The 26,625-nt window shown below is 51.0% G+C and overlaps 9 protein-coding genes across 9 annotated transcripts; 6 read left to right on the forward strand and 3 right to left on the reverse strand.

Annotated features, from left to right (window-relative positions):
- Nucleotides 1-696: 696 nt before the first annotated feature.
- Nucleotides 697-1,811, forward strand: P153DRAFT_303566 (uncharacterized protein; the record flags this gene model as incomplete). Its single annotated transcript, XM_033664523.1, has 2 exons — nucleotides 697-1,187; nucleotides 1,244-1,811. 2 exons carry the CDS (start codon nucleotides 697-699, stop codon nucleotides 1,809-1,811), a joined length of 1,059 nt encoding a protein of 352 aa, XP_033518075.1.
- Nucleotides 1,812-4,803: 2,992 nt separating this feature from the next.
- P153DRAFT_361808 (uncharacterized protein) lies at nucleotides 4,804-5,342 on the forward strand (the record flags this gene model as incomplete). Its single annotated transcript, XM_033667021.1, has 3 exons — nucleotides 4,804-4,971; nucleotides 5,084-5,147; nucleotides 5,197-5,342. The coding sequence occupies 3 exons, from the start codon at nucleotides 4,804-4,806 to the stop codon at nucleotides 5,340-5,342; spliced, it is 378 nt and encodes a 125-aa protein (XP_033518076.1).
- Nucleotides 5,343-6,680: 1,338 nt separating this feature from the next.
- On the reverse strand, nucleotides 6,681-8,904 carry P153DRAFT_147485 (uncharacterized protein). Its single transcript, XM_033662167.1, has 3 exons — nucleotides 8,694-8,904; nucleotides 8,036-8,640; nucleotides 6,681-7,975 (listed from the first exon to the last, which is right to left on the reverse strand). The coding sequence occupies exons 2-3, from the start codon at nucleotides 8,543-8,545 to the stop codon at nucleotides 6,746-6,748; spliced, it is 1,740 nt and encodes a 579-aa protein (XP_033518077.1). The 5' UTR covers nucleotides 8,546-8,640; nucleotides 8,694-8,904; the 3' UTR covers nucleotides 6,681-6,745.
- A 1,648-nt stretch (nucleotides 8,905-10,552) lies between these two features.
- On the forward strand, nucleotides 10,553-11,284 carry P153DRAFT_391282 (uncharacterized protein; the record flags this gene model as incomplete). Its single annotated transcript, XM_033671037.1, has 2 exons — nucleotides 10,553-10,995; nucleotides 11,104-11,284. 2 exons carry the CDS (start codon nucleotides 10,553-10,555, stop codon nucleotides 11,282-11,284), a joined length of 624 nt encoding a protein of 207 aa, XP_033518078.1.
- A 134-nt stretch (nucleotides 11,285-11,418) lies between these two features.
- On the forward strand, nucleotides 11,419-12,106 carry P153DRAFT_147502 (uncharacterized protein). The gene has a single exon (XM_033662168.1). It carries the CDS (start codon nucleotides 11,574-11,576, stop codon nucleotides 12,063-12,065), a length of 492 nt encoding a protein of 163 aa, XP_033518079.1. The 5' UTR covers nucleotides 11,419-11,573; the 3' UTR covers nucleotides 12,066-12,106.
- A 1,738-nt stretch (nucleotides 12,107-13,844) lies between these two features.
- Nucleotides 13,845-15,523, reverse strand: P153DRAFT_380002 (FAD-binding domain-containing protein; the record flags this gene model as incomplete). Its single annotated transcript, XM_033669897.1, has 4 exons — nucleotides 13,845-14,122; nucleotides 14,178-14,398; nucleotides 14,452-15,350; nucleotides 15,440-15,523. The coding sequence occupies 4 exons, from the start codon at nucleotides 15,521-15,523 to the stop codon at nucleotides 13,845-13,847; spliced, it is 1,482 nt and encodes a 493-aa protein (XP_033518080.1).
- Nucleotides 15,524-16,239: 716 nt separating this feature from the next.
- Nucleotides 16,240-17,769, forward strand: P153DRAFT_303557 (uncharacterized protein; the record flags this gene model as incomplete). Its single annotated transcript, XM_033664522.1, has 7 exons — nucleotides 16,240-16,420; nucleotides 16,498-16,517; nucleotides 16,573-16,606; nucleotides 16,660-16,733; nucleotides 16,783-17,159; nucleotides 17,214-17,309; nucleotides 17,370-17,769. 7 exons carry the CDS (start codon nucleotides 16,240-16,242, stop codon nucleotides 17,767-17,769), a joined length of 1,182 nt encoding a protein of 393 aa, XP_033518081.1.
- Nucleotides 17,770-19,721: 1,952 nt separating this feature from the next.
- On the reverse strand, nucleotides 19,722-20,349 carry P153DRAFT_303584 (uncharacterized protein; the record flags this gene model as incomplete). The annotated part of the gene is made up of 3 exons (XM_033664524.1): nucleotides 19,722-19,851; nucleotides 19,902-20,083; nucleotides 20,146-20,349. The coding sequence occupies 3 exons, from the start codon at nucleotides 20,347-20,349 to the stop codon at nucleotides 19,722-19,724; spliced, it is 516 nt and encodes a 171-aa protein (XP_033518082.1).
- Nucleotides 20,350-24,227: 3,878 nt separating this feature from the next.
- On the forward strand, nucleotides 24,228-26,494 carry P153DRAFT_401739 (uncharacterized protein). Its single transcript, XM_033671936.1, has 2 exons — nucleotides 24,228-24,757; nucleotides 24,827-26,494. Exons 1-2 carry the CDS (start codon nucleotides 24,356-24,358, stop codon nucleotides 25,994-25,996), a joined length of 1,572 nt encoding a protein of 523 aa, XP_033518083.1. The 5' UTR covers nucleotides 24,228-24,355; the 3' UTR covers nucleotides 25,997-26,494.
- Nucleotides 26,495-26,625: the final 131 nt, after the last annotated feature.

Genomic DNA, 26,625 nt, shown 5'->3' on the forward strand with positions numbered 1-26,625 from the left:
TTTGCCTCCACATGGTGGGTGAAACAGAACGTCAAGATCCCGACTGCTCTTTGTGAGCTTGCGCTAGCGTGCACATTCCACCCCAGCCGCATTATCGACTACTTCTTGCCTGGCAGATGTGAATGGTGTGTTGCAGGCGTGCTTGCCGTTCTACCAGGCTGTCCACCACAATTTCCGCTGGGCTTGGCACACCTGACTTTGCGTCACGATCGTGTTGAGCACTCCACTCGCCCACAACAACACCCTCCACGGCACACCAGAGCGCCTTGAATTCAAAGCACTCCCCGCCTCACCACGGCCACTCTCACCCACGCTCTCATGATGCTTGGAAAGCGCGTGCGCTCGAGCAGCCCCACATGCAGCTCTGCAACGGCGCGTGAGGCAGCTCGACCAGGCAAACGCGCGCCGCTGTCCTCCCCCTCATCCCCCAACAATCGCACTCGGTGTGTCTGCACTGCTATCCACGACTGCGCTGCCTGTGCCATCGATCCTCGTCCTCGAAAACCACGCGCGAGCTCGCTCGAGCCTGACACCCCGCCCCGACTGCGCACCGCCAGTCCTCACACGCCACGAGGTCGCTCTCTCGACCGCAGTCCACGCCCGCTGCCTCTCACACGGCAGAACCTCGACTCGTTCAACCCAAGCACACGCGAGAATCTCGACTTCTTCGACCCCAGCACAGGCTCGTCAGCGGACATGACGGTCCCACGCAACCCATCGCCGACGCGCAATGCTTCGGCCAATGCAGACAGGAAGCAACTCGCCGGCTACAACATCACAGTCGACAAGGAAATTGCGCTGCCAAGGGTGCTTGCCGAATTTGTGGATACACTCAAGCGCAGTCGCGACGTGCAGCCCTCTCCGCATGCACAGATGATTGTCGACACACGACGGGCCGCCTCGGTGGAGAATGAGATCTTGGCTCGCCAGATGCTGGCGGAACATGTACTCTTCCGCGGCGAGGCCTATAACGACGGAATCAAGGGCTTGACGCTGAAGGACCAGGTGAACCTAGTCAAGGCCTTCACCCCTGCACCGCCGCGCAAAACTGTCCCGGAGCTGTGGGGCAATCTCGCGCGCCCACAGCCCGACAGCTGCATTGGCTATATCACCGCGGATGAGGCAACCTCGCGCACGCCCGCCCTGCACATGCCCTTCACTCGAGAGGAGGACGAGATAGCCGATTGGTATGTGACACAGCCGGCATTTCCATTCCCGTCCCAGCTAACACACCCAGGTTCAGTGTCGTTCATCACGCGAACACGCACTTCCCCTTCTTGACTGCGCAGTGGAAGTCCGCCTGCTTCGGCGAGAGCCAGGTCCAGGCCTCGTACCAAGCCGCCCGCGACGGTGCCCTCATTGTCAACTACATGTACCAATTCTACACGCTCGCATACCCCAACCGCGCCCCCTCGCAGCTCGACACATGCCATATGTCCGTCACGACAGAAGGTTACACCATCACGCTCTGGATCCACTGGCGTGAGATCTCCACTGAAGATGGCCAAGTCTACTTCCGCATGGAAATTGTTGACGCTGTGCACATGAGCAAGGTGAAGGATTTGCAGACTGTCCGTGGCATCCTGCACAACTACGTCGAATACGCACTCGGCCAGCGCTTGGCAACGATAAAGACTGCGCTGCCAGCCTTCTGGCTGAATCCTGCCAGGAAGAAGCCCATGTCGCAACCCACAGGCACTGATGCGAGTTCACACCTGAACTTCAATGTGAAGCTGCCGACGCCGTCGAGTTCTGGAACAGCGGGCAGGCCGGCCAAGAAATCCAAGCGCAGCTTACCGGAGGAGTCGTGATGGGCATAGATGGATAGAGCATAGGCGTTGTGCTTGGAGTTTGATTACAATGGCATGCATAGGCGGGGTGGGCTTTTGTGATTATTGGACGGTTTGGACATGAGTCACGATTCATGATTTACGACTTAGCAGAGAGCTCTCTCTCTCACTCCACGATAAATGGGCTTACGCGGCTACGATTATGATGTTCTGGCTTCTACATGTAGCTTATCCAGAAGCTTTTGCGGCGAGAAAAAAAGTCGGTAGTATCCTAAGCTTGATCATTGCGACTGTATGCAAGCAAGCGAAATGAAAATTTGTTCCTGCAAGCCTGGATTGATGAATGAGACCTCTTGTGCAAGCATGTGTATCAGCTGAATTAGATACGTAGACAACGAGTGTGCAGTCATGGTTGGAGAAGGTAATGACGCAAAACATGAGAGAGAACTTATGGGGATGTCTATTGTGTTCGCCACCACTCACAAACAGGAGTTGAATCTTGTGTCGGTTTACGTTCGTGAGAACCTTTCCATCCTGGTTGAAGAAAATTCAAGATATGTTGCTTCAGCTGAGCCTGACTAGAAGTTTACAATGATTGAAAACGTTATTAGTTATATCAACGAGACAAACTAAGTATGCGTCAAGGGCCTACATACAAATAAATTAGCTCTCTTCTCCTGGAGGACTCGACGCATTTCAAGTTCATTGACTCATGACTTTTCTTTGCGATAGTCTCCTTGAAGCACGCCATCTCTTCAGGTACAACAGCTCTGACGAAGTGTAACTTGTGCTTCAGTATGTCATGGCTAGTGGGTTGCGGACACGAGGCGAGGGTCTTATTTTGGGCCTTTGGAGCGAGGCGGGAAAGGGGTAGAGATAAGAGAATTATCAACGGTGTTGATTTTGCATTGTTACAGACATTGTACGGCAGGGATCTGTGGTCTGACGACATTATTTGACGGTAGGATTAATGCTGAACTGGATGATGTGATTATATCGTTCACCTGGTCATCCCAATAGCTGACCATATCCAGTTCAACGGTTGGTTCCGCGGCAATGCATTGGGGTATCTCGAGTGAATGGTCATAATTCAACCCCATATCAACTCATTACACTTTTCGTCAAGTTGGTAAGAAGCTCAACGAGAGTGACTGGTCTTTTGGTCAGGCGACGCAGAGGGTGTAGGCAGAAAGGTTTGCCCTTGGTGAGCTCAGAGAGACCGAAACGAGGCGACGGCAAGCAACTGCCATAGTTGTCAGTATATCTAGGTAGGATCATCAGGGGTGACTGGGGCGGATGTATTTACTGCCATATCCTGAATAGACCGCCGGACTGGCGCGCATTCTCGCGGACGTCGAGCGAGGAAGGAATTCGCATATACCTATTCACCCGTGGTTCGGCTGTTCTCAAAGCTAGCCCAACTGGATTTCATGGCGAGACCGATGGTATGGAGACTTGCTATCGAGAAGGGCAGGATAGAAATTACCGCGCACACAATTGAGAAAAGCATAAAATTACGACAGAGTATCCATCGTATGTTGATCTTGGAGAAGTATACCGCGTCCGTGTGTGTTGAAAGGGTTTTCTGACTTCAACCATAGCTGCGGCAACGACGTCTGGCAGAAACTTGTTTGAAAAACTAAAGAAGAAACCGGCCTGTAGAGACGAATGCTACGTTCGCTCAGTAGAGAATCTCATGAATTGCTTTAGAAAGACCATCGATGATCATCGATGGTAGGGTATTTCTGATGGTATAGGTACAAGAGATCCAGACGTCAATTGTAGAAGCTAGAAATCGGACGGCCGGTTATATCAAATTCGTAGCACTAATTCTTAATTGAATTCGCTGTCAAATGGTCCTTCCATTTCATTCAAACCGCTTTATGCTTCTAGTGAACTGGTTGGAGACCGATGCCGAGGACAGAACGAGTGAACATTCGCAGGCAAGAGTTTCCCAAAATCTTAGAGCACAGAGAAAAGTAAAAGACAAAGCACAGTGAACTCTTCGCTGTTTGGAGCAGCACACCTTGTAAGAACGTCGTCTGAGGGCCGTTGTACAAACTTCTGTCACTAAGGAGCGCATTTTTGGATATGCTACTTGAAGTGGTTGCGACTCCGGCAAATAGTCAACGCTCAACAAGTTCCTCTGAAATGTAGAAGAGCAGAAAATGATGGTCAATTATTCGATGTTAACTTGCGTATCTCGCTGCTTAAAAGCCGACGAACAGGATCAGGGGTCAAGCCTGATTATGGAGTGCGGTTACGGTGTGATCAAGGGAGTAGACAATTAAATTCTCTTTGAGCATGCCTTTCCATCTTTATTAACCCTCTCCAGGTTCTTGGGACAGGAGGATGGTTTGTTCTAGGACTTCATAGAGTTTGTCGGAATCCCAGAGGGCAAGGACAATGCTCGGAGATGTATTTCCTGTAGCGAAATTGCTGCAGTCCCTTTATGAGTTGAAGATAAACACGACAACATAATCTGTGGTTGCTAATTGGGCATGAGATTAACGTTCATTCCCTCGCTAACGGGGTGACCGTTGGTAAGCAGCCGTCTACCTGTGACTTGACAGTGACCTTTCGAAAGTGAGGCAAGGATAGGCTACGGGCAGTTGCGTTGAGTCGAGGATCTCCGGAACGTTATACCCTGGCGTTCCTATCTTCTTTTTGTGAAACCAGTCACGTCGTTTAGCCCGAACTTGCTTTGCACTAGAACCGTCGTAATCAACGAGAACTTCCAAGAGCTCGGCAATACAGATTAAACACATTTCGAGATTCTGAAGGCATTTCCAGCAGCTTGAAATAGGAGTGTTGCAATCGGTCGAGCAGGAAGCAGTAGAACGGCAATCCGGCACAAATCTGAAAGCTCTTGGGATTTGGCGCGTAAGGGATTCCTGATTGGTGTCCCGAGTACCGAAAGCGGTACATTCAGTGTGAAGATTCGGTGCAATCTTGTGCAGAGCTAGTTTCAGTTCGAACCTACGAGCACCGTTCTCTTGGACTTAGTCTATTCATGAAGAAAGGTTTGATCCTCCAGATTCTTCCAGGTCGGGGTGGCTTGGCGACTGAGGTGCCAGGTTCGGGAGAAAAACCTTCCCCCATGTGGACCTCGAGTTCGATGTGGATGGCAGTGTCACAAAGCTCCAAACGTGTACTCCCTTCGGCGGCAAGTCAAGCACTGGTAGGTAGAGTAATGTGCTTTGCAATCAGGACTTGGATCGAGGTGAGTACATGAGAAATAGACGTAGAAATCCACTGCTGAACATGAACAATACTCGCACTGGTGATGAAAGGTAGTGGAAACAATCTGTGAAGACACTGAGCTGACAAAGGGCATAAGTGTAGTTGGTGGCGTCGGTGTGTCAGTTGTATTGAGATTATCAAGATACGTACTGACTCATTGCAGTAATGCAATTAAAAGCAGAGAGATGCGTGCCGAAATTGACTCAGTTTAGCGGAAGCAGGGGCTGGTATCAGTATGCTCATCAGAACTTAAACTGCTATAACTTCGTTGCGAACGACCGACACACAGGATGGCAGCAAACCAAGTAGAGGACTCGATAAGTCATGGACTTTGTGCACAAGAAAAATAACTGCGGGAATATACTTCAGGAGATAAAAAGGAAATGACGGTAAGATAGAAGAGGCGAGTTTATGTCTGGCCATCTTTGTATTCACGAACACACTTGGCTTGAAGTTCTCTTTCACTGGTAGTCGTGTTCACAAACCTGAGCATGCCCTTGCGCCGAATTTCTCTCCGATCGTGAACTTGATCCCCTCGCTGATAGCCAGCCTGTCCCCGATCAGGAGATGGACTCCTGGCCTTGCTAACGCCCACCCTCACGAATATGTCCGGGATGGCCGGCTCCTATCACTCTTTCTCTATGGACCTATCCAGACATATTGTGGCCGCAGTGAGGCGGAAGGGGGGGCTTCATATACCCGTCCAAGACGTACGCGGCCAAGTCCGCAATGTGAACCGAGATCAAGATTGAAATCAATATTGTATCCAGTATCAATCGATCGTGACGGACAGTGTGAAAAATTCAACTACGTTTGGGTGCTGGTGGTTTTCAGTGTCAGCAAGCTCGATGCTCTTACTGGATCTGGTGGGTGGGTATTCCCTGTAAATTTGCTGTGTTCTATTTCCGTGACTTGGATATTGCTTGTACTGTCCAAGGTATCCCAACTATGGGCATACGCGATCACAAGATGTCTAGAATTGGGGGATGTCAGAACGATGATCGACGGAGATTGTGCGGAGAGGCCTTGGCTGAGTATCGTTGTCAGCTCCAAATTCTACGTGAATCACATCGTCTGGGGCGATTTTGATAATCTAGCATCCGGAGCGGTGGCGGCCTTGACAAAATTGTCCAGGAAGCTAGTATGTGATCTACCTCGTTGAGAAATGGTGGGGTCAATCTCCCTTGCTATGTGCAAATTTGATCAAGGATCCCAGCGAATTTGGATCTGCTATCCTGAAGATACATCACTAGCAGTAGAGATGCTAGGCGGCAGTAATCTTCAATGCATTCGAGACAAAATTGCTGGTGCAATGGATAGTATCGAAGATGTTGGTATTTAGGATGCCCTTTCCCAGCACTATGTACTGCTCACTATTTTACAACCACCTGTGATGCATATTTTCCAGATAAGTGTACATCGAATGCGTCTCCAGCGCTGTTACAAACCATGTAGCAAATCGTTTTCCAGATCAACATCTAACCAACCTCCAACCAACCTCCAAAATCATCCTCAGCATCAGCTTCCAAATCATCTCATGGGCTATTTGAGTCGAGGACGTGTAGCAGCGAGAGTAAGGTAGCCGAGCGAGGCGAGGAGCTAGAATGACGAAGACGCTTGTGTGGCACAGCAGAAGATAAGAGCCTGCAAATGTGACAGCAGGAGGAAGACCCCCGGAATGTAAAGATTGTCAGAAGAGCAGATTGCCGCACTTAAATTACAGCGGCGACAGGGGAATAGGGCCCGAAGAGCGACTTCACAGGGGCCGGCTCAGCAACCGGCTCAGCAACCGGCTCAGCAACCGGCTCAGCAACCGGCTCAGCTACGGGCTCTGCTACGGGCTCAGCTACGGACTCAGCGACAGGCTCAGCAATTGGCTCAACAACAGGCTCAGTGACTGGCTCGGCGACGGGCTCAGCGACAGGCTCAGCAGCAGTCTCAGCGACGGCATCCGAACCCGCTTCTACACCAGCATCTCCAGCAACGTCAACGGCGACCTTTGCATCAACGGCGAGTCCGTCGGCTGCAGCGTCCTTGCTATTGGGAGCAGGCACAGCGGTGATTGCGATCTGAGCCGGAGGCGACACGTTTGGCGGGCCCGCTTCTGCTGCGTGGTTTGATGCAGCTGAAGTGGCTGCGACGGTATTGTGGTCAGATGTGGTTGACGTGGCCGCAACGGTAGCGTCGTCGCTAGAACCTTGCGAGCGATTGTCCTTCGCGATGTTGGTCTTGCTCTTCGGCTTCTTGCGACTCGTGTTCTCCTCCTTAGACGCGGCTCCTGCTCTGGCCCTCGCTCGCTTTGTCTTCCGATTGGACGAGCTGGCGGGATTGGCGACCTCTTGGTGCGGGGACGTGACTGTGGAGTCTGGCACGGCCGCGTCGTCGCTCATCTCCTCGCCGAGAACGATTTGGGCCGCAGTCGGCGGACCAGCAGGGCTCATGTTTGCGCGCTTGGCGGCGGTCGAGGCAGCGGGGGCAACAACTGCATCACTCTGATTACGCGCGGCAGCACCATCTTGTTCGAAGATCGACTCAATCTCAAGGTCCGCCTCGTCGTCGCGTACCTCCTCCGAGGCCCCGCGAGACGCGTCATCAGTCTTGTCCCTGCCCTCGTTCTGGCTCTCGCCGTGGCTCTCGGAACGCGGTGCGGATTTGCGGAGCTTCCAATCAGCGAGGATGGCGCTTCCTACCCTCTCTACCCACTCAGGCTCGTATCGCCTGCCGGTGCTGGGGTCGATGTCTTGGAACTCGACTTGGTAGGATATCTTTCCCGCCTGGTCCGTTCGCTCCGCAAGCACCCTCTCCAGGCGGTAATAGCCGAAGATCTCGGTATCTTCCCTATCCAGCACGTCGTCAACAGGCATGGCCTGGTCATCGTCGTAGTTGACCTTTGTCTTGCGGGCGCGCGTCGAGCGGGGAGTCATCGCGAGAGGTGGGGAGATCTATCGCGCAAGATCAAAGTCAGCAGTGCATCTTTCTCTTTGCTAGCGATATGCGCATACCGGACGGGTTCGGTGTTGTGCGTGCGGTTGAGCTCGATGAGGCTGGAGCAGCGGCGGGCGGAGAGGCGGCGGGCGGAGAAGCAGTTGGCGGAGAAGCGGCGGGCTTGGAGAATTTGCAATGGCACCGACGACTATGGCACACCTTTGTCGCGGTTGTCGAAGGGGCGCGGTGAGTTGAGATTGTCCCTTTGCGAGCGCGTCACGAACAATCTTGGCAGTACCACAATGCCTAAACGAGGGGCTTGGCACACGAACATGAACTCGACAGCGCGAGGCGACAGCGCCGACTTGAGTTGCCATCGAGAAGATGAACCATGTGAGGCCATGTTGGAGGGAAGGCTGCAGTCCATGTGGTCGTGTGGACGCGGTCCCAATCTGTCGTGCGGGTGGCGCATTCGAGCTCGTGCTGAAGATGGACGCCATGAGGTGTTGCATGCGTGTATGTGTACGTCTGTCTTGCGCAAATCCTGCAAAGTTCATCAACACTCGACACGCTGAGTACGAAGCCATGTCGATGGGGTCCACATCATCACGGCCAACATCTGCTATGTCTGGACCAGCGTGCAGCAACGTCTTCCACACTACCAACGTCGTTTGACATCAGCCTGTCAAAGTGTCAGTTGAGCGTCGCGATAGTCATTGGAAGGATGATGCTCACCAGCATTGAAGAGGCCATCTCTCAGGTGTACGCAACCACACCTTGAAGATGCGCAGGTAGGCGATGGATCAGCTGCAGAAACGGAGAGATGCGAGAACTCATCGCGAAGGCATCTGCAGTGTCATGCACAAGGCTCTGATGAGAAGGTGCGCTGAGCCTGCACGCAAGCTCGTCTTCAGTGTGCGAACTCTGTTGCGTCGTTGATGATGAAGGAACTAGACATGAAGAGAAAGTCGAAGAACATGAAGTAACAACGTAATAGCCTCGAGCGTAAGACGCACATTAAGAAATGTCGTGAGTCGGTGGGTGGTGGAGGTGAGGTGGACTCGACGAAGCCCGACGCTCAAGCAAGGTTCCGCCCGGCCAAAACTACCCTAGACCACGACCTTTGCGTGCTAGTGAGAGCCCACCATCTCCTTCTCGCGTTACGAAGTGTTCGTCACATCACGCCGCGATCAGAAGATAATGTAGCAATGATCTTGTGGTCATATCGTCCCACAGTCATTTCGCGAAATCAATGGTTTGGTTGAGACTTCAACATCTTCACCTATTTGCTGGAAGAAAAGGTCGGATATTTGTTCAAAGAGTACTTTCTCAAGCAACTCACAGCATCGCCGCTGCAAGAAAACATATATCTAGCAAATTGAGCATTTCAAAAAGAAGTTGCCAACGACCTGCACAGACATCTTGCTTGCGTACAACCAGGACCGTGCTGTCACAATGCCCCATCCTTTTTTATACACCCCAGCTTCCTTCTGTTCTCCATGTGTCCTTCGATCTCCCACCACAGTCTCAGATCAACACGCCCAAATCCCTGCCTTCTCAAATGCTCAGCCCCCTCCTCGATGCATTCCTCTTCCAAAACCACCCACCACACGCCATCCCCACACCGTTGCAGGCAGAACAATACCAGCGGTTCCAGTGCTGCTTCGAGGATATAGTAAACATCATAGGCCAAGAAACGCTTCAACTCGCAGTAGAAAGCAAGCAGCAGATAGGTGATCTGTTGCAACAGCAGGCCATGCGCGCTCTTTCTCTTGCAGCTGATCTGGCACGACTAACTGTCGAGTGCGAGGACGTGGTACGCGAGAACGGAGAGCTGAGACAGAGGGTGGAGAAGCAGGCACAGGAGATTAGCGTGTTGATGGGAGAGTGTGAGGAGGTGGGCGGGAAGCGTGATGTTGATGTGTATGGAATGAGCTATGCTCCTGGTAGGTAGATGCAAAGGGAAGCTGCTCCCTCTTCCTCTTTACTTCAACTCAAAGGTTCCAGGAATGTTGACCCTATCTCAATGCTTATGACGATATGGCGGCCAAAAGCATAACCATGTAAACAATCGTAACTTTTAATTGGAGTGCGTGATTTGATCGCACGCATAGCCATCACATGCACGGGTGTCTGGCAGCTCGGATCACCGAACCATCTCCGCGTCGTGACTTGGCAATTTATCGCTCATCTTCCCTCTCCTCATACACTCCACCATCCGGCCCAGCACCAGCATCAGACCCCCGCCATGTCTAAACGTCACCGCGCCCTTCGAACACACAGTTGCATTCCTATCAAAGACCGATCAGACTTCGGCTTCTGTTAATGCCGCACTCGCGCATCCGAAGACACGGTCATCCGCTGCAACCAGCAGCCCCTTTGTTATACCCTTGTGAAGACGTTCAATATGCTCTACACGGTACAGACCTTGACTAGTCGACGAACGTTTTCGGCGCGTTGAATAATCCTGTCAACGCAGAAGCGTGCGGCCTCTCTTCTGCGCGCGCACCTCGATGGGTACGGTCGCGTCGCGCAATGTCGTCGATGAGATGGAGAAATGACGCGATGCAAGGCGGACGTAGGATACGTGCGCAATGTCTCTGCGCATCAGACATTCTAATTTGCAAGACGGCGTTACGCTCCTCGCGCTTTCTGCCCTGCTGGTAACCTTCGCTCACCGCCAAGCTCGATCAAAACCCACCTCCCTGCCCGCACTCGCCACATTGCCGCGAACACACAGCCCACAGCCGTCATACATGTGCAAGAACACATCATATCAGCCTCCTCAAGCCACAGCTCAAGTCATCCGCCAATCCAGCGTCGGTATCGAGCACCGCACAGCTGCCAAAGAAAATGCTGTGCGAGGAGGAGAGACACCAAGCCAACACCTGGCCGTCGAATCTTCTGCGTCATTGCTCTTGACAGACTGCCAGGACGGCCCCCGTCATATCGTCCTGATGCCGCCGCTCCTCCTTTCAACATGGTGCAGCCAGAGCGAGCTGTCTCTGGATGCGAGTCTCATATCCAGATGGAGACAGTGAGAATGTCAGCCTCATTGTGGGATCATCTCCATGCCCACTGGCTAAATGTTTCAATCATCGCTGAACACATTTCTGCAGTTCAATCACACTACCTTGATTGGCAGCAAGCTGCGAACTACCTTCGAACCACCAAACAGGATATCCAGCCCCGCCTGCACCGAAGTGCTCGTCTTCCTCACGTACATCAACCTCGTTGGTCTGGTAACGGACACCGAGGTGGATGTCGGAATTGAGGCTGGCACACATGCTCCAATCTCGCACCATCGATCGGAGTTATTGCAGTAGTCCGAGGAACCTGAGGCCGGCCTTCACCCTTTTCAATTCACTTTCGAAGCTCACAAGCATGAGGAAGCAGTTCCTGAGGACCGGGTGTGGGATTTTTCAACAACGGTTTCTTCGGTTTGCACATGCCTACGTTGTATAACATGAGTAACTCATCGTGATCAAATTTCAGCGTGCATTAGTCCAAGCTGGCGATCGAAGTACAACATCCTGCCCGTCAATAGTTCACCGACGATGCAAAGACTATCGCTTTTCCCTAGTACAGCACGGCGAGCAATCATTCACATCCGCCATGTGTAGTTCCTTAGCTGCGGCCGTAACGCGTCCTTTGACCTACTCGAGATGGCTGACGGGCTGCAAGTCCAGATCAACTCTACAAGCAGACGACGTCTTCTCTCCTTCACCGACGCAACTCACAAAATCCACGCAAGCTGCTCATTCCTCCGAACACTCCATACACGACGATGATGAGAGTGACGAGAAAGATAAACGACACGACACTGGCGATTCGTTCATTTTGACAAACGAGGGACACGCGAAGAAGCACCAGGATGATGTAATGGACGTCAGAAATTGCAAAGCAAATACTTCATGTCCAAATACTGAGGGCACTGTCGTGCATCACGAGGTCAGGTCAGGCAATAATCTCGGTGACAACGAGGACAAAACAAATGACTGGCGTCGCATTGTCCTTACCTCGACGCTGCACGGTTACGGCCGGAAGCACGGCATCTTTGCCAGCCGATTGAGACATCGTGGTCGCAAAGCTTCCTCTCATGGCTAATTTGCATGTCTAGCAAGGCACCAAATCTACGGCCGCAGAGTTCAAGGAGGCTCTACCTCGATATCGGGGAGGTCATCTGCGCTCAGCCGACAGCATTATCAAACGGGAGAATGACACATTCCAACATCCACCCCTCGCTCTCCTCGAGTATAGGCATCGATTTCAACTGGTGCACAACAACGGCATCTTGAGCCTGCCCATGCACGACTACGGACGAGCAAGACAAATCGAAGTCAACAAAGTCCCGAAGCGCTCGGAAAAGCTCTGTCGCCTTACCAACGAGTTGCTTGTGTATATCTCTTCGATTGGGAGCACGTAAAGCGTCATCAACTTGGTGGAGGTCTCCAAAAATGTAGTGAAGTTGTGGAAACTGGACTATGATATCAATTGGGACAAACATGCAAAAGCTTATGTCGACGCCGAGCTATGCAGCATAGAAGATGCTACCATAGACTTAACAGGTATTTTATATATGAGATTTGCGCTCTTCTTGGTGTTGCGTATCGACGAGACCACATTCGGGTGTGCAGCATCTGAGCTTGGATTGACATGACAACAGGCTGCAATTGTCGTCCTGCCTCGGTCTTCGTGTCGTGGTTTCGGAAATCGAGTTCCCATGACAGTTCCGGACATGATCGCATGACTGATTCGTTATTGCTCAGAAACCTGCATTCGAGTTGAACGGAATTGAACGACCGGGGCCGGCGGGGTAGCGGGACACAGGACAAGCGCGGTATGATAAGCGCGTGTAGTTTTGTATCATGTACCGAGGCGACATTAAATTTGTTGTAGGAGAGATGCGACGGCAGCGGCGACACGAGAGTCGGTAACGACTCATAGGCACGACGAGGGGATGGCGGATGAGGATTGGCTAACCCGCTGACTAGGCTTCTCTACCGCCTTCCTCCGGTACTCTCCAACCAATCGGTCTCCATGAGCTTCTGCAAGATGGACCGTGTCGCACATGCACACAGCAACAGCTTCGATTCAGAATCCTTGTCCCACAGGCCTGCAATGTGTGGTCTTCACAGTGGTATTTCGTAGTAATGCCTGGATATGGTTAACCTTTTTCTTCTCTCAATCATCGTCTCTGCATTGCCGACAAGGTAGCGTAAAATAACCGCCTCTAGTCAGTGGAACAAAAAAACGGCGACTACGCAGCCCGCTTTCGTACCTGGATCCAAGCTAACCGTCCTTACATTTGATGGCGTCGAGGTTTCCCATCTACAAACTCTATGCGCCAGCTCGCTTAGGCGGGTCCTGAACCGCTCCCGCAGCTTACGCGGAACGTTCAGCTCCCCGCTTCCAGCCGCCCCCGAAGTTTGCCCAGGTCCGTCACCCGGTGCCCCGTTCTGCGCCCCATCTGTGCGCTCCTTGGCGATTATGCAGGCAGATAGCCCGTGACCCAAGCAACCTCATTCCTGCGGCTTAGGCGGTTGTGACCAGATGTTTCCAACATCCGCATTAGCCCCTCACGATAGGCGCACGCGTCTCGCGCCTCAAGCGTATCGAAAAATGCACAGACTTGAACATTGTCGAGTGCGTCGGTTCTTTCCACGCTTCTGGTGACCGCCTACAAGTCTTCCAGAAATGGAGTATTTGCTTCGAGAAATCTCAACACCCACTCGACCCATGACTCGTTTCTCTCACTGGAGGCTTTTTCAAAATTGGGAATCTTACAAACAACAGCACGCTGGAAATTAAGAAGGGATTTCAACGATGATGATGATATACACAATTGATGATTGACTACCAACAGGAAGCAAGGCTCTAAAGCGTCTACTGGACCTTGCTGATCTTGAAACCGCCGGGTACATACTTCTGGAAGATGCCCCGAGGGTCGTACTTCTTAGCGGCCGCTTTCATCTTCTTCACATTCACCTCGCCATAACCCTTTAGCGGGTCCTGCGTCTTGTCCGCATAGTCGAGATAGAGATACGGGTTATCAGCACCAATGCTTTCGGCATAAGCGCGGATCCTGCTGATCAGATCCGCTCCAGCCTTTTGGAAGAGCGCGTCCTGTTCGGCGCCTTGCCAGGAGATGTATGGCTGGTAGACTGAAATAATTCGTCAGCGTGTCAGAATGAGAGATGCGATGGGAAAACGACTTACGGCACAGGACTTGTCCATTGAAGCGCTCGAGACCGAGCACATTGCCACCTCTTGCAACACTGTTCTTCCAGTACGCCGGTGGAAGAGGCTGATACAGAGTGTAGATGTTCCAATCACCAGTGGCCTTGGCTTTAAGACCGGCCACTACGTCGACATAGATCTCTTGAGCCTTTGTCATGACGCGCAAGTCATTGGCAAAGGTAAGAGTACCAAAGTAGACGCTAGGTATTCGGTTAGTCTTGTGAAAATCGAATCGAGTGTTCTTGAACCTCACCTGTGAGTGGTAACACCGGCCAACTCCGCCGCCAAAGATGACATGTTCCTGATTCCAGTGCTATCGGAAATGTTGCCGGGAATGGCAAGGAACTCCTTATACGCAGCTGGCCTGACTACAGGCTCGGCGTTGTCATACGCGACCAGGATCAAATCTGCTTTCGCACTGCTTTGATATGAAGGCATAACAATGGCAGAGCCCTTAGGATTCTTGTCAATGTTGTTCGAGAAGTTGATGAGAGCCTTGAAATGTGCCTGGATCGTTGTCAACGGGTAGACAACGAGACCGCCCCACAGCCCATCATAGTCAAAGGTTGCGAACTTAAAGTTGGTCACAATGCCGAAGTTGTTGTTTCCACCTTTGAGAACGGTGAAGAGATCAGGGTTCTTGGTCTTGCTGGCAGTGGTAATAGTGCCGTTGGCAAGCACGATTTCGAACTCAAGGACGTTATCGCAGATCAGCCCGTGTTCCGGACTGAAGTAGCTGATGCCACCGCCAAGGGTAAGTCCACCAACACCGACAGTCGATGAACGGCCACCCGTCGTGATAACACCCAATGGCTCAAGAGTGGTAAACACATCGTTCCATCGCGCTCCAGGGCCAACATTGACAAGTTCGTTCTTGGCATCATACTTGACAGCACTGAGATACTGGAGGTCGACAGTCACACCATCATCGATATTCGAAGCACCGGCGTACGGGGTATGGCCACCACTTCGAATGGCAAATTTGCAGGGCGTCCCGCTGTTGGCGGTGGTCAAGATTTTGACAATTAGAGATACGTCCTTGGAAGTCTTTGGCCGGATGAGGCAGTTTGGTGTCAGGGCCTGCTGCTTGATATCGAAGTACGAATCGATTCGCGTTTCGTATGCATCTTGTCCAGGAAAGAGCAGATTATTCTTGAGTGAGCTGCGAGACAGGGCAGCGCACTGTTGCGGTAATGTCAGAACTTGAAACAGCGTAATGCTGACGCGAAAAGTTTACTTACGCAATGATCAGCGGAGGTGTCATTGTGTGCTCGTGCAAAGGAGCCAAATGCTGCGGCAAGCAGCACTGGGTACAGATGAAACATCATAGCAAACGAAAACAAGGAACACTCGAGGAACAAATCACAAGAGATGGGCTTGATGTACCTGGACAGTACGGGACACACTCACATTTTGAAGCCGGTACGAGAAATGCGACTCGCGTCAACCGGCTACATTCCAAGACCAGCCTGTACTTCCGAGCACCGGGGATGCGGGAACCATGCTCGTGCAGCGGATAAAACCCCATAGAGCAACGAAGGAACAGGGTACTCTTCTAGCTGCATAGGCTTCTATTGGTGGCATTCTCCACGCCCATGTTGTGGGGACGGCGCATACCATTCGCGCAAGCCAAAGTTAGAGTAATCTCGGTTATCTATCCCAGTAAGCTTCGACTACGCCACATGTATACATGAAGCTAACCGTCAGAAGCACACGAGAAAATGCAATCATACAGGTAGTCAGGCAGGGCTTGCCTCCGCATCATTTGATTCGATCGCAACATCTACCCAACTACCGAGTATACCGAGGGATAGGTTCGTGAAGTATCTGCCCCCTGATGCACGGCTCTGCAGGAGCGTAATAATTTGCGCAAAGCAATATGTGCACACCAACCACGTAAATGCATAAGCCATCTTGTAACAGGTTTGGTAGGAGCAAAGCCCCTGGTGTTGGGCGGTCTATTGCTGTAAGTGTAGTCAAAGAGGTACATTAGTCCCACAGCTAGTTCCAATCTTTCTGTTCATACACTGTCAAGATGGACATGAGCAAACCGGTCTTTGCTGCCCCGCCTGGCTACACAGTTGATCTACAGAACCCGCAGAGGTCGGGCGAAGCTGCAAATGTCTGGATTGGTGCGGTTGGCATGGTGGTTGCTGCAGCGTTCTTGAGTATTCGGATCTACACCAAAACGGTTTTAGCAAAGAACTTTACTGCTGATGATGGTGAGTCGGAATTCCATGCATCCTGTGTTGAACAAATGATTGTTTAACGTACTTCTTGCAAGCTAACGCAACACCAGGATCACTTCTAGTAGCATGGGTTCGTGATATCATCTACTATATCCCAACTTCTCTGGAACTCACCACGGGATCAGGCCTTCTCCGTAGCTATTCAGATCATCATCATCTGTAAGTTTAGTCGTTATGGGTTATTCATCTCGCAATTGCTAATCAGTCCAAAGATCAATACGGCAATGGCACACTAGGCGTCCACATCTGGGAACTCACTGGATATGAGGTCAACACATCAATTAATGTTTGTACCAGAATCACCCTACCTGCGTCTCCCTCTGATCCGGTTACAGCTTGTCAGTGTGACAGGTATCCTGTACTGTCCTTTCTCAGCTTGCGCAAAACTTTCTCTGCTCTTCTTCTATCTCAAGCTCTCACACCTGCGCTGGTTCCGACTCTGCGTCTACGGCAGCATGTTTGTCGTTGTAGGGTACAACATCGCAATCGTATTCCCGCTTGTCTTCTCCTGTACACCGTTCATGAAAGGCTACGACATTACCATCACAGAGGGATATTGCCTCGATCGCACACCACTCTACATGGCAACGGCTGTCTTGAACATGATCACAGATATCCTAATACTCGTCCTACCAATACCGATGATTGTCAGGTTGCAAATGCCAAAGGTGCAGAAGGCGGGACTTATCTGTATATTTGGAGTAGGCTCTGCGTAAGGTACCCATATTCGATACTACAACGACTCGAGCTAATGAACTTGTGCCAGAACATGCGTCACCAGCGGTATCCGCCTATCACTTCTTTTCCCGATGCTGAAAAATCCCGACGTACCGTGGGCAGTCGTCACACCTGGTATATGGATGTATGTTCTCTCCAACTTCCTGTTTCCTCCCGCATCGAAGAGATCTAACACCGTCAACAGCCTCATTGAATCCAACCTCATCATAATCACCGGCTGCCTCCCTACAATGCGCCTCTTTTTCCGGCATGTCGCCCCGCGCCTGATTGGCGAATCCTCGATCGGAAGTCGCTCCCAGAAACCTGGCACAGGATACGGCACAGGATACGGCACCAACTCAGCACACCTTGCGTCAGAGCTGCATACCATGAAATCTGCGCGCACGAGGACGTACAACCGCATGGAGAACGAGGATAACGTGAGTATTGGGAGTGATGAGCGGGTCGAGGCCGGGTGGTATGGTGATGCGAGTTCGGCGCGGGCAATCATTCCGCTGGATGGGAAAGGCATTGTGAAGACAGAGACCACCGTCATCAGGTCTGAGATTGTGAAAGAAGATGGGAAGGAGAGAGGGGATTGGTAGTGCGAGAATTTACTGAGTTATACCTTCTATCCAGTTGATATATGTATAAGACGTGTATCACTTTCTAGTCTCTTTGATAAACTGAAGAAGCAGGCGACGTGAAAGTGCATGATTTGCTATTACTCGTGGTTTTACTCAATTATCGCATTTCGTGGAAATCAAGAAATCGCCCTCATTACTAACGAACGAAGTATCAACGTGCCCTTGGCTCGAGGCAGGACTACGTCGCCAAGTATGATGACCTCGGAGGATTTGCAGAGAACGCTGATCTCCCAAAGATACGAGACGGGGATCATGGATATAACGCAGTGGAGCGTAATGGTGATTTGTAGCGGAGCTTATCATGATATGCATGTCTCCCAAGTTCAGCAACTCTCCATCAAGTAATGTTGCTTTTGTTCATCGAAATCACTCCTTCAATATTGGTGACAGGTCTTACTGTTCTGATTGGGAGTAATGATTGATAGAATTTTAAATTTAGAAGCAAATGCTACAATGCGAGTACAATGTGCGAGAACTCGAATAGCCAAGTTCTAAGCAAGATCATAATTACTTTTAACGGGGAGATTCATTGGCGCACTTCGACACTTCCAAGACCAACGTCAAAGAGTACAGTAGGGAGGGGACGAGGCGCCCGTAACGACACCTTGTCCAACTTCCGCTGAACTGCAGGCTTCTTCGAAACTAGTCGGGTTCGCATACATCTGCAACGCCGTTCGTATATTGCCGACCCGTGCCACTTCCTACTTCAGCTTCGCCACGATAATGGTCCCATTGTTACTCACTTTGCACTGCGTGAGTCGTGCTGAAACACGACGTGCATGCTACCTAGTCTGAAACGTTGTTCCTACTGCCGCCGGGGTCATAGCGTCGACGCGAATGCGATCAAGGGAACGCGGCGAGGAGAAGACGCTCTATCATGAAATAGTGACGTGTGGAGTAAGCAGAGATGAGAAGCGTCTCACACGTTTGATAAGTACATAGTCGAAGCTTTGCAGGCAGTTGCGGGGTCGCGGTTGTAGGAAGCCGGCGGCATGAAAATGTACGACAAGGCAATGCCTTTAGTGCAACCTGTAGAGGCAGTAACTTGCCTTAACAATGGAATTGCAGCTAGCGAAGATTTTCACACACATGGGCATTTCATTGTGGAGGTGAAATTGTGTTGCGGCTGTCCCCTCCTCCAAACTTAGGAGCTGGAGCTTCATCGATTATTGGCGATAATTGGACGTTGAAAGTCCGGAGATGTGCTTAGGGAAGGCTCGTATTTGAAGCTGAACAGAATTATGGCGAGCGCTGTAGAGACTGCAAAGGGCCACGTGGTGACCGTGCTCTACACCTTGCCACTATTTATGCAGATGAGAGAAGGATTTCTGCTCTCGAGAGATGGGTGATTTTAAAGTTCCTTCAACCATTGCGGAGTGTCAAGTTTGTGACCAATGGGATTGCGTGGAGGTGTCTAGCAGCGCACTAGGCAACTAGTCTGGGCTGCGAGGTGCTAGCTGTAAACAGATCAAATCACCGGTCAACCTAGTTCAACAGGATTGCACAATCCATCGAAGCTATTTCATCAGTCGCACCTATACCTCTTTTCACATCGTTGATAAGAGCAGCTACGTTAGTTGGGAGATTGGCAAATTAAACGGGTCGGCCTTACATACTCTGTAATTGAAAATCTGCGTAACGCCCTAAGCTACAACAATATTGCCTGTGAATAGAATTCCTTGAAAGCCCTCTGTTAACAAAATATAGTATACTTATAAAAATAATAAAGATCGTTACGTACTACACGTTTACGTTACCTATGTTTCCAAACAGCAATATGCTGGAAACACTCATTCCGACCACAACCAAAAGAGTATAAGATCTGGCCTTAGAATCCTCGAAACTCTGTAAATCCGTATTCATGGCGATTTTGGTATCGTCCAAGGAGTCGCTGACGCTGTTGGTTGTGCTCAATTTCTGGGCCTCATACTTCCAGTAGCATGCCATCGAATCCATTCGGCAGCACTGGGTTGTTTCGTATACATGTCCTTATACGGCCATGAATTTTGCCGCACTGTCTTTCCAGATTTCTGGAGAGATCTACTTCGATATCAGTTATAACTCTGGTTGAACTGTGTACTGAATCTCACTTGTAGTTCAGGCATGCGAGATGCACATACCCGACGAAGGAGTTGAGTATCGTTACCATGCGCAGAGCATCATACCACGGACATCCTTTCGGCCAGAGGAAGAAGTAGACAACGGCTCCAGAGATGGAGTTTATGAACAATTCGAAGCTAGGATAAGCATGTTTATATTCTGGGATGAGTAGCTGCTCAAACCAAATCTTTAGTAATGAACATCATATGTTGAAAACACTGTATAGTAGCCTACCTCAACGTCGCTAACGTAGGCTTCGGGCAAAAGATAGGCTAGATTCCTTGCAACGAACAGCCAGTAGCCCACCTCCCATCGCCACCCTGTCATTCCGGGCCCGAACCACGATATCCGTAAGATCGATGTAGCCCAGCTTGGGAAGCTACACAGCAATAGCCCGTAGTAGAAGTCCCACGCAAACGCAAGGCTGAATGGCCCCATCTCGCGGCGGATGATGTAGATGAGAATGCATCCCAGAGTGGTTGGCCAGAGGAGATTCCATATCGATGCGAAGAGATATATGCGAGCGTAGATCGGGATGAATACAAACAGCAAAGGGCGCAACAGATACGCCAAAGCCAACCCGAACTCAAACAAATCTGACGTTGTGTCGGAACAGTGTGTTGTGCGAATTGGGAATGATTCCGACATTTCAAAAAAGTAGAAGGTATTTGTGAGGCCTGTAGATGTGAAAACACGCTCTTCATTATATATCACAGTCTTGAGTATGGTGTATGGTCATCGAAAGGATCACCCCATGTCTTGGAGCGGGGAAGGTACGGCAGTGTAACCCACAGATAAGCTATTTTCAGAAGCGAGACCTGCTGTGAATTCTACTCAAAGAACGTGATACGTCAGATCTCAGCCACCAAGCCCCACACAACCTACACGCCGTTGTACTCGCCGCGTAGGCGTCTAAAGGATGACTCGATGCATAATCACTGATACATGGCCCCCATAACTCGCTAGAGTTTGGCTCCCTCAAGTTTCTCTACGTGGCGATTTCTTGTGACTTTTCCAGAAAACTATATGTCCTTGTGAAACTACTCCCATCGATTGATTTCTTGTATTGCTCCAGCCGGCACTCACTTACTGTGGCAGGAGGATTCTCGAAGCGGGACACTCCAGGCCTTTAGCGACCGGGATATTATATGCGCTGCTTCATCTCTGTCTTTCGTTGTGTTACCATGCAGTGGAAGATTGTGGTTGTAGGCGCCTATGAACCAGTCCACTTTTGCATGGGTATAGAAGGATCTACTGGTTATATCTTCATCTTCGTGTATTAGCTTGATTGCTCCATTGCACAAGCGCTTACTCAAGTAATCTTTTTGCTGGAGATATTGTCAAAGCGCTCTTCCACATACATGTAGAAGGTCCAGAGGAACTGAGATTCCTTGAGTAGATGGCGGTATCTTTTCTAGCTGTTGGCGGCTGTTGTAGACATGTTGGTTCTCGCGGTCATGTTCATGCTTTTCAATGCGTGGACGGCAGAGAACTCACATTTGCTGGCTAGTGTCATCTGTCGATAAGGTGGATACGCCCTCAAATATTATCACTACTAACCTCACTCTTCGGTTCATGGCTCAAGTTTTAGTATCAAGAATCAAGCCTCCTCTGCACCATTTCAGAGTTCCTGGGTTGTGTTCGAGGGGTATGTATTGTCCGTGCATCATGATGTTTAGGCTCCAAAAGAGATATCGAGCCAAATATCCCGAGGTGAAGGGTTTGCCTATTTTTCGATCCGTTGACAAAATGGTCTTGGATCTTGCTATGAGTATTGTTCCCTTGGCCACTCGTGCGTGACGCTTGTAGTGCACTTTGTTGGCATTAATGTTCAGCACCAGGCATCACGTACATCTGAATTTGAACTCAAAGAAAGATGCATGTCGAACATGGCTTTGTGAACTAGAAGGAACGGACCTATCTCCAAGGCTGGAGAAAAAGACCTGTCAAGACTTGATACTCCATGTTCTTATTACACAATAAACGTGTTTGATTTGTAGGTTTGACTGGAAGGTCTTGGGCTGACGAATTCCCTTCGGACTTGAGCGTTAACTTCGAAATTTTCAAATCTCTGAGTATGTACACGCAGTCCAGCCCGTTGCAAAATTGAACATCGAGAAGTCTTGGACGTCGGAGAAGCGTCTTGGGTAGAGAATATCAATTATATTCGAGAATCCAGAACTGGCCTTACAAAAACGTAAACATCACAAAAACGTAAACATCACAAAAACGTAAACATCGAATTTGGATACTCCAATGGCGTGGTCAACACTTGGGAGAAAACCCAAAAAGGTAGAACGCATCTTCGGAGGATGAAAAGATTATACACTATATTCACAGAGGAAAAAAAGATTCTGCCTACATCGCTGAGATTTTGCATATGACAAGAGATAGAACGTCTTGATCTTAGTAACTACTCCAGGCGGACCACCTATCAGGGGTACCGGCAATAGACACTCTTCAAGGACAGCATCTGCCGGTGAACGCCTGCAGTTCAAGATGAAATGAATCTGTTCTTATCTTTCGCGTTACTTTCACAAATCAAAAATGAATCTTGCTGCGCTCCCTTTACCTCCCATCAAGCCTGAGCTGTAAATCAGCCTCTACTCACAGCGTTCCAGAGAGACTCAACAGCACCGGACCGAGAACAAGAAACGAAGGATACCGTCGCACTACATGCTCTAGCAACAGGTTTTCCATGAAGCGCGTGCTCAACCTCAACCTCAAAATCAGGTTTCGAAACAACTGCATTGCCCAGATCTACCGCGTCAAAGCCTATCTATGCACTGATCACAATTATCTTCTACTTCAGTGTAACCCAACAGTCTTATCCTGGACGAGACTCAACGTACCTTACACGCACTCACCGAGAAGATGGCCCCTCTTTCCTTGGGATCCTCCAAGAATACCATCGCCATAGACCGCCTCCTGCCACGCATGTATGGCCATGTCAATCCATCAATGAGTAAGGTTACTGACGGCCTCGCGAATGAACCGTTTATTTTCCTACCCCTTGTTAACACTCCGAAAAAGTCGTGCAATCAGGACGGTGTGTTATGGAACTGAATGACGGGGATGTTAGGTAGATAGGCCGTCCATTGAGCTATATGTGGGGATTGATTGGTGTGCGTTTTGATGGATGATTCTCGGGTGTAATATAGAGGACAAGAGAGTGCAATAACGACTGGGAAGTTGGTGAGTATGCTTTGGGACTGAGTTGATTGGCGAGTGGTCGTGCAGAGGAGGATGTGGGTATCTTGCGGATTCGGGCTTCACTCGTCTCTCTGTTTAGTCTTCACATCATAGAATTCCCCGAGGAAAGAGGTTGGACTTGGCGTGAAAAGCGGTTCGCTGAGCAGGTCGCGTCAGTCCGATACGCAAGGTTGTTGAGAAACCTTTGGAGATCTGTACACTATTACGAAAGAGTGTAGAATACCACAGCTTGCATCTCCTACTTGCGCGAGGCGGGCTGAAATGAGCCGCATGCTCCTGATGATTCTTGGACATTTTCTCAATCTGCATAGCCGGTATAAGCGCGGTTGACGATGATCGCGTCTGACAAACGAGTTACAGTTGAAGTGTTTCAGATAGCCTGCGCAGCGCACCCTTCCCTCATCATGCCTGGTACTCAGCAGCCTCACAAGTGAGAACATGGAGGCGCTGTAAGTGCAAAATGTCGACACTTGCGATGCTAGGCACCAGCGCGAGGATGCGTACACATCCTCCAGCACGAGACCACGTTCTCCTGATATGGCTGCACACGCTTATGCCATTGTTGGCTGACGCGGCGTTCTTCCACACCGCCCTGGCAAGCTGGCTTCTCCGTCAAAGGCGCGTCGGGAGCCTCAGGATATCATCTTATGCATTCGGCGACGTTCGGGGGTGTCTGGAGGTGGAGTCGCGCGTTGAGCCTGTGTGATGGCGGGCAGGTCAACCGATGACGGGCGCCTCAATCACGCATGTCGATAATGTGAGAATGCTTGGCCGGTTGAGTAACGCGCGGTGACGATATGGTAAGTTGGTGACGCGATAGAGGACGGGGCAGGGTGGTGTTGCTCAGACGCAACTGCAGGGCGACGATGAAAGACGCTGAGATGGATTCAACGATCGATGAAACGTGATTGGAGGAATAGAATACGAAACCAAAACAGCACTCTCAGTGGCCATCTTACATACATACCGCTTATTCATGTGGGCCTTCTTGAGTCGTGTTCGAGACCGTCCATGTCATGCATGCATGCATACGATACGCTACCTTAAGTCATGCGGGCCGGTCCTTTTCCCTCGGGCGCCATCTTCCAACCTTGATCGAACTCCCTCTTCATAACTCCATCTCCATCTCCATCTCCACGCTTTCCCCCTCACACGTCCACAGCCCTGTACGCGCGTGTTGCTGCCTGCTGAAAATGTCGCAACGGCGCGCGTGGCCCATGCTCGCCAAGAGATGCCGCACCAGCAATCGCGACATTCACGCCGCAACCTCTGTGAAAGCAATCGTGAAAGCGCCGCCTCGCCGGCCCACGCCCTTTATTACCACGCCCTCGATCCCCCCCACCTGATGCCCCTCATGCAGTCTCCACCCTCACTCGAGTCGTCCCCCCGCAAGCGACCTCACCCCCTCTCGCCTTCGCCTGACAGCGTCGACAAGCCGCACTCGCACCCGAAGCGACGGCGCTTTTGGGACTCGCTGAGCTACATCCACCTCACGAGGGCCGCCATCGCTGAGCTCAACCGCCGCAGTATCGAAGAAAGCACTGCTCCGGTGGTCGACGAGCTACCCCGCAGCCTGCCTGACATCCAGCACTACGCCCGCCACGGTGGACCTGACTTGACCGACTTGCGCAATGTAAGTGTCCCTCTTGCTTGGCAGTCCAGTGGCATCTTTATCGCGCGTGCAGCTGACGCATTGTGGAAGTATTCCCTGCCAACAGACTCTGCGACTTCCCAATCCGACTCCACCTACCCCGACACCATGGCCAAGAAGAAGGGGGCTACCATGGCTGACTCAAGCGGTGTCTCCAAGGGCAAACACAAAACCAAGGGTCAAGGCGGTCAGGGTGGGAAGAGCACAAAGACAGGCACCACGCCTTCATCCAGCAAGACGAAGAACAGCAGCGTGTACGACCAAAACTTCGAGCAATGTCTTATCGACCACCACATATTTCCACCAGGCTATTTGCGACCGCAAGACGAACAATTCCTACCAGCGCCAGTCAATATCAGCGACATTCAAGAGGTTCTACAGGCCAGACGTCCGTCTCTCGACTCTCTGGCCTACGACTCGGATTGGCGCTCGTTTGTAAAGCAGCACCATGCTTCCAAGCTCGAGATCGATGTGATGAAGCGGGAGTTCCCCTTGATTCAGGGCGGGGATGACGGGTCTATGGGCACTTTTCCCTGGAACAACCTCAACCCTCTCTTCGACCCAGATGAAGATGATGAGGATAAGAAGCTCACGGCCGGCAATCCAGACATCTACTACGGCACCCGGCCAGAACTAGTGGATCGCCGCATCCGTAAAACGCTCGACAAATTCATCATTCCCTCCGTCTCTCCTGGCCGCCCCATTGTTCCTAATTTCGCCGTCGCCATCAAGGCCCCAGGAGGAAACGTCAATGTCGCCAAGAAGCAGGTCACATACGATGGCGCTTTGTGTGCGCGGGCGATGCTACATCTGGCTTCGTACGGACATCCAGAACTCGACTATCACGGCCTAGCCCATGTCATCACATCCCGCTATCAAGATGGCACCCTTCACCTTTACGCATGCCATGTTGGGCCCCCGCAGAACAAGGGGGCTCCCGGACCTGACGGCCTTCCTGAATACATCACGACTTCTCTTTGCTCTTTCGCCATGACCAACTCCGTCAAGACATTCTGCGAAGGCGCAGCCGCTTATCGCAACGCACGAGATTGGTGCAAGGAGCAGCGCGATATTCTCGTCCGGGCGGCTACAGCTGCCATTCCTCCACCAGCCGGTCCACAAGTTCACACCCCGTCTACTTCACCCCAATCGGCTGGGCCTGTGCGCCGCTCCTCGCGTGTGACGAAGCCTGCAGGGAAGAAGCCTGGGAATGCACAGTGAGCCGGCATCTCTTTGGTCCTCCGTGCTGGCATTGATCTCGCCTTGCCCACGACACGGGCATTACTACAGCGGGCACGAGGTGGAGCTTCAGACTGTCCTGAACGGCGGAGAAGGGGAAGGATACTTTGGGCGTGGCGGATACACAGGATGTGCAGGCAGAGATGGTTGCAGCATTGCCGGGCCTGTATTTGTCTTGACTTTGTTTTTTGCGTTGATCTTCACGACTAAATGACCATTTTCGCCCCACTTGTACGCCAGACGGCAGAGGGTTGGAAGACGGATAGATTGCGATGTCATGATTTGGAATTTTTGCGATACCCAGAGTTGGAATTCAGCGATATGAGGATTGAATCCTTCCCAAGTAGTCATATGAATGACATGTGCTTCCCTGCTTTACTATCGGGTGCTCGTCATGTTCATCAGTAGGGCTTGGGTATGAATTTTGTGAGGGTCCGAGAAGATCTTGAGGCTACCACACATAACTACCGCCTATATCGTCAATCTGACGTCCCACCCAATCAACCAATCCCAACCCACTCTCTGCGTCCTCACGGTGTCTGCCAGCCACCAAATGCAAAATCCCCCAACCCTTGACCTCTGGATGTAGGACTTAGACTTCGTTAGCGTTC

Source organism: Dothidotthia symphoricarpi, assembly GCF_010015815.1.
Source record: "Dothidotthia symphoricarpi CBS 119687 unplaced genomic scaffold P153scaffold_27, whole genome shotgun sequence".
NCBI classification, from domain to species: Eukaryota; Fungi; Ascomycota; class Dothideomycetes; order Pleosporales; family Dothidotthiaceae; genus Dothidotthia; species Dothidotthia symphoricarpi.

Excerpts from the sequence above, each read along its gene's own strand:
- P153DRAFT_147502 (XM_033662168.1), top strand. The coding sequence starts at position 11,574 with ATGTGTAGTTCCTTAGCTGCGGCCGTAACGCGTCCTTTGACCTACTCG.
- P153DRAFT_147485 (XM_033662167.1), bottom strand. The coding sequence starts at position 8,545 with ATGGCTTCGTACTCAGCGTGTCGAGTGTTGATGAACTTTGCAGGATTT. Across the intron at positions 7,976-8,035 it reads CACAACACCGAACCCGTCCG|ATCTCCCCACCTCTCGCGAT; the intron begins GTATGCGCATAT and ends CTTGCGCGATAG.
- P153DRAFT_401739 (XM_033671936.1), top strand. The coding sequence starts at position 24,356 with ATGCCGCACCAGCAATCGCGACATTCACGCCGCAACCTCTGTGAAAGC. Across the intron at positions 24,758-24,826 it reads ACTTGACCGACTTGCGCAAT|TATTCCCTGCCAACAGACTC; the intron begins GTAAGTGTCCCT and ends GCATTGTGGAAG.